Here is a 6125-nt window from a genome sequence, read left to right as displayed (position 1 = left end):
CAAGTCATGAGATCAAAGTAAATTCCGTAAAAAAAAATGACTTTGATAGCGTAAAAATTCCTGCCATTATTTGCTGGGATTTCTATGCAGAAGTCAAAGACACAGCGAAGTGATCAGCAGATGCCTCCGAAGAAGACTGGCAGTTGATGGTCAGGAGATCAAAGTAGATTTTCTGAAAAAAAGTTGTCTGCATAAATAAAACCTTAACACATTATTCAAAATTAACTTAATAGAATGATTCCTCTTTATTTAAATGTTACCACTAGAGTGGTGTAAAATACTGCATTAGTTGGCTCACGTGGGTAAATAAAAGGTCATTTCAATAACAAATCAAACACAAGTAAACGTTACAGTCACTCGTTAGAACGAGTTCTCGTTCAGCTACATTTAAATCCCACCAGATTCCCAGTGTTGTCAGGCGTAAATCCTATTTATATCACATCTGTGCTGCCTTCAGGGCACATGGTGTACCAGGCCAGGCGCTCCCCACAGAAAGGACACGAGGGCGGGGCTGTGGATATTTTGTAAAAGGAAACCCCCCAAATGGAAGTGAGCCAACAGTATGCTTTACATCAAATGTTATGGACCAGTATAGACGAACACATTGTTTCCATTTGTCTGCTTTTTTTTTTGTTGTTGTTAAATTCACGACTGACAAACATTTTCCATGTGTCTATTGTATTATTTTAGTGCCTTTATTTTATAAATAATGTGGAAAAAATGTATTATTTAGTGAAGATGTTGATATTTTCTGTGTACTTTATTCTTATTATTATTATACTTACTGTAACTATTATTATTTTTTAAGGTTAACTCATCCTCCATATTTAGTCAGATTTGTACCAACCAGGGTCCCCCAATATATTCTGTTTTTGTAAATGTAATTACAATTAATTAATTGGCAAAAATACATTTAAATTACAGATTTAAACCTATTGGAACATTTTAACTGTTTGATTTGTATTAATCAAGTATTTCCAGCAAGTTAATTTTGTCTTCTTTTTTAAAAATAATAGGTTGTGGTTTAATTTATTCAGGAAATTGACTTTAATCTCCTGATATGTTTAACTGCCACCTGTCAGTCTTCCTCAGAGGTGTCTGCAGATCGCTTTGATGTGTCCTTATGAGTTGAAACATGTCAGGAGATTAAAGTGAATTTCAAAATTTAACATTAATATATTCTGTTAATTTAGGTTTTAAAAATGAATTTTAAGGGCTGTTAACAGTCCCACTCTCTCTAAATGTTTAAATAATTCAAGATTTCAAGGTAATTTTCACACTTTTCTATAAATTTGTCGAGAATAAATAATCACTTGCCAGGACATGATCTTTACATCAAACCACGAGTAATCTGCAGAAATAAATCAGAAGCTACTTATTTCATTCACAAAGGGTGTTTCATTCATTTAAGACCACCTACATCATAGGTGTCAACCTCAAGGCCCGGGGGCCAAATCCGGCCCTTTACAGCATGAAATTTGGTCCGCTCAAGATTTGTAGACATCTCGGCCCCTCCAAATTCAGAAAATGTAATTAAAGTTTTCCAGTTTTTATATTTCTAATCTTAAATTGTTAAAAGAACTCAAAATTTTTTCCAAAATCTGGTAAATTTTTTTCAAATTATTTCACAAAAAGTTCCCAAAATCAGGTGAATTTAAGTGAAGATCCTGCAGGCACTGATTTACTCAGATATTTCATCATATATATATTATTTATACGTACAGTAGAAGCGCAAACCAAGGCACATTAATGTTGAATTTTTCCACATATAATCTGTGGCCCACTTTAGATCAAACTGGTCCGTTTTTGGCCCCTGAACCAAAATGAGCTGATTTTAAAATGTATTGTTTAATCATCATTATTTTTCCTTCATACGCCGAACATAGATTTAATAAATGAGAGACGACACCACAGGCTGGACCGCTCGTCTTTAATAAGACTTCAAATAATCCCACTGACCTTACAAAGCACATTAAAACATGATATTTATAGCACGTACACGCGTCGACATGTGAAAGTCTGGTCAGTCCATCGAGTCTCAGTTAAAATGAAAGAAAACCCGAGTCATGCTTTCACAAAAACAGCTTTGGCTGTTATTTAGCGACGCAGATCCTTTTTTTTTTAAGGATTAGACGTCGTCTGTTCTCATAATGCTAACGTTTGACAGATGACGTCTCTGTGAGTGTATGTTTTCTCCTTTAGTGGCACAGATTGTAAATTTAATTTCTTCTTAAATTATCTTTACAGTAACTGTCAAATAGAGCCACATGTGGGCTTCATTAAAAGAATGTACTCATTCTAGAGTAGTTCATGACTCCCTTTTTTTATACAACTTCATTCCACAAGCTTTTACGTTCAAAGCTCCGCCCCCAAAGGCAAAGATCATTTACATTATTAACACAGTTATCCAGGCGTATATTTTTCCCTTTGACTTAAATAACTAAAGAACAAAGAAAACGTCTCTTTTTCTCGTGTCGTTTAATCCCTTGGCTGTGGTGTGATGTAGAAAGAAGCGAGCGTGTGGAATAAGGATGTCTGATGGATAGATTGAACACTGATGCACCTGCGTTGTGCCCCGTGCACGTGTCTCCCCGTGCACACTCGTCAGTTAGAAGCATGCTTCCTTCTCGTAGGAGGAATGAAGAAGCTGATTGGCACAGGTCACGGTGGGCGGGGCTGGGAAAGGTCAGAGGTGTGAAGCGACGGGTTGAAGACCGAGTCACAGGACTTCTGTGGACGGAGCAGATAAGGTCAAAGGTCAAAGGTCAGAAGGAGATGTGGTCGGTAACCAGGGCTGGTATTTTCTATCTAAACCAGTCCACTACATTATCAGAGCTGTTAATAAATCACTGATTCTCAATATGTGGCTCTTTATGTCCTAATTTAAATGATTATTATTCCCCCAGAAACCCTTAAAAGGGGGAACTTTTTAACCCCTTTTTACCTATTTCCATTTTTGCCCTTTTCACTTTTTTGACAATTTTTGCAAGTTCTTTTTGAAACTTTTATCCAACTGATGACCATTCTTTCATTTTTTTTGTCCTCTTTTCATCCAAATAATTTACCTTTTGCCCAATAAATACCACTTGTTTCCTTTTTCCCCTCGATTTTGCCTCTTTTTGTTCCAAATTTCTCCTTTTTTTTTTCCCTCATTCTTTGCCACGTTTTGCCCATTAAAGCTACCCTTTGCCATTACATACCACCTGGTTTCTCTTTATTTACCCATTTTCTGGCCTCTCTTGACTGCTTTTGGCCCATTTTAGTCACTTTTTACTTTTTTCTTGCCACGTTTGGACTATTTTTGGCCACCTGTTATAGCATGTCTGTCTCCACTCCCTCGTCATGCCCGGTATGCCAGCGGGCCAGTCCACCATTGGTTGTTAACTTCTGCCCTGTTCAATGCAGAGAGATTCTGAACTCTCAGAGGGCGACGACTAATAAACCTTTACTGTCTTGTTAACGCGTTGCGTTAGGAGAGAGTTTGAGTTCCGTCTGTAACAGTCGCTACTAAAGGCCGTACAGTCCTGGGATGCCCAAACACAAATGTCCCTGTTCCATGTTTTCTTGTTGAGCAGGAAGTCTGTGGGATTGTGGTCCTCTAGGACTGGGTTAGCGCTGAAGGATTTTGAAAAATAATCTAATTGTGATTTTTTTTCCTCATTATTGCGATGTCATTTGCATTTATTTCAAGGTCCTCTTCTCATGTATTTTTCAACAAACAATCAACTAATCAAGGTTAATGTGTTCGAATAAACAACATTAGATGTATTATACATTAATTGTTCTTTCTTATAGGCCAAACATTCCATAAACACTGATAATGTATAGTTTGCACTTTAATAAAGTGAATGTTAAACTTAAAGTCATGAATGGAATAGAAATGCCAGTGAAAGTAATACAAATAAAGATTCCATTGACACTAATTCCACAGTTTAGAAGATATTTATTTAGTAACACGTCCTGTGACTTTTTAAAACAGTGGCCTGGCTTTCCTCCTCTTTATTCTCACGTTCATTGGAAGGAGGAGAAGGAAAGTGAAAAACAATAATATGTTATAGACAGATCCTACAGTAACAGCCAAAACATTAAACACATCATTAATGGATTCTTAACCATCGGCTCATAAAGTATTTGGGATTTTGAGTCACGGCGGTGCCTCTAATTATTCCGTGTGTTTTTCTGCTGGAGCCACAACATTTAAAACACTATTTATTTTTCACATTTAAAGTCGAACTAAACCAAAAACCACTTCTTTCTGTTGAAAAACAAATGTATCTGGTATGAAGTAGAATTGTTGATTGATTACTTGTCAAACTCTTGACATTTAAGGCAAAGTATTTAAATTTGGTGTAATTTGTTGTAAAAATGTAAGAGTGACTGCCCCCTATTGGCTGAAACCAGGATAACTGCTCCACAAGCCCTGCCCATAATCAAGGTATCGATGCACTTTTCAATTTTTTTTTAACAATATTTAACATTATAAGAATAGCTTAACAAAGTTTGACATGTGAAATGCAGTAAAACAAACATATTCAGTTCACTTTCTTCCTTTGCAGCATCAAATTAGCCTTTTAGATTCATGGACACGCTCCTCAACACTAAATAAACAGAGCCAGGTGGAAGTCGTGTTCAGTTTCTTAAATGATAAGTGAAAGTTAGAGGAGACAGACGTGGAAGTAATAAAAAGTATGAGTTTAAAGGAGGTAATGGTTCTCCGTTTACACAGCATGGGGAGATCTTTGACTTGTCGTCAGGGTAACAGCTAACGGTTGACATCCATTAGGAAGGAGACGATGAGGGTGATGCTGACGTAGATTCTGGGTGTGGGTTACACCTTGGTTCGGTTCCTCGGAGTCCAGTTTCTCTCCATTCTTTCACATCTTCACGCTACACATTTATTTAAAGATCAGATTCACATCTCGTAAAGCTTAAAATGAAGTTAGCCAAGGGTTAGCATTACTGGTATTTAACTGTTCAAACGTAGAGACAAAGTAAGGAGAGATGGAAGTTAGTGAGCTGTGGCTTAAGTTCTACATCTGCAAATGTCTGGTCATGGTGGTCAACCTGAGGTTCCTACAGATTAAGGCAAGTTTAGACTTTTAAAAACTTTTGATGCCAGATGAAATGATTTTTAACTTCACGATAAACACAAATTGAAAAAGAAAACCCACCATATTAATGACGTAGGGACAATTAGTCCTAAATATTTAACGTAAAACAGGACTAACTGTATGAAAAATGATTCGTGCTGTTGTTTGAGTCAAAATATTAAAACAAATCAGGCCCTTTTTCCCATAAATAAAATTGAAAGAAAATTCTTATTTGGTGATGTTTATTAGTGAAATAAATCCTGTGGTGTGTCACATTAAAAGTAGGTTTAACCTGTTATTTTTACTGTATGTTATGAGATACAAAATCTTTCTACAGGACTGTAATATAATAATATACAAGACCAGTTATCATTAGAGATGCTAACAGAGAGCTAACACAAGAGGAAGGTTAACTTTGATTAGGTCATTTATTTCAGGCTCAGTACCGGTAATTGTGATTCATTGTAATTGAACTTTAGTAATTGAGAACGTAATTGCCTCTCTGAGGATAAATAAATAATTGTAATTTATTTGTAATTGGAAAAGCTGCTGGTCGCTGTAATCATAATTGAATTGTGTCTTTAAAAGTCCAAACATAAGCGGATAAAAACAAACATCTGATTTACTTTAGTTTGTAAGTCAGATGTTGTAAATTGTATTTATAGGAATTTAAACCATAACCAGGCATGTTGAATATTAGCTTCTTCCTGATGTGTCGACATTGTTTAAACACTAAATATCTGATGTTAGCCAACACTGATACATGGGTCAATGATGTCACACCTAAATATTTTCATCTGCATTTATTTTAGTAGAACTGGTTTAAAATATATAGTAACAGCAAATGTTACGGACTAAATTACTTCTGTTATTATTCTGTTATTCAAAATGTCAAAATATCATGTGCCATACCACTGTCTGGTCATTACTGTACTGCTGTTTTGAAAAAATCTTTAACATTTCTCTAAATCTGTTCAAATGTATTTTCTACCTGTAAAATACACTAAAAACAAATGATCCATCATCTAATTTCTT

At 35.6% G+C, this 6125-nt stretch overlaps 1 protein-coding gene across 9 annotated transcripts in view; it reads right to left on the bottom strand.

Annotated features, from left to right (window-relative positions):
* Nucleotides 1-1913: 1913 nt before the first annotated feature.
* The window catches only part of map7d1a (MAP7 domain containing 1a), a 55780-nt gene continuing 51568 nt past the window's right edge, over nt 1914-6125 (bottom strand). For 8 of the 9 annotated variants that reach the window (XM_028470840.1, XM_028470834.1, XM_028470836.1 and 5 more), the window contains one exon: nt 1914-2730. In XM_028470840.1, the coding sequence (XP_028326641.1) occupies nt 2720-2730 (11 nt within the window). In that variant the 3' untranslated portion in view covers nt 1914-2719. Of the gene's footprint in view, nt 2731-3923; nt 4888-6125 lie in introns of those variants that run through there. The other variant, XM_028470838.1, reaches the window with a different exon arrangement.

The sequence above is a fragment of the Gouania willdenowi genome, chromosome 16, assembly GCF_900634775.1.
Source record: "Gouania willdenowi chromosome 16, fGouWil2.1, whole genome shotgun sequence".
Lineage (NCBI taxonomy): Eukaryota > Metazoa > Chordata > Actinopteri > Blenniiformes > Gobiesocidae > Gouania > Gouania willdenowi.
The sequence above is the reverse complement of the archived record's forward strand: the minus strand, read 5'-3'. Positions and strand labels throughout refer to the sequence as shown.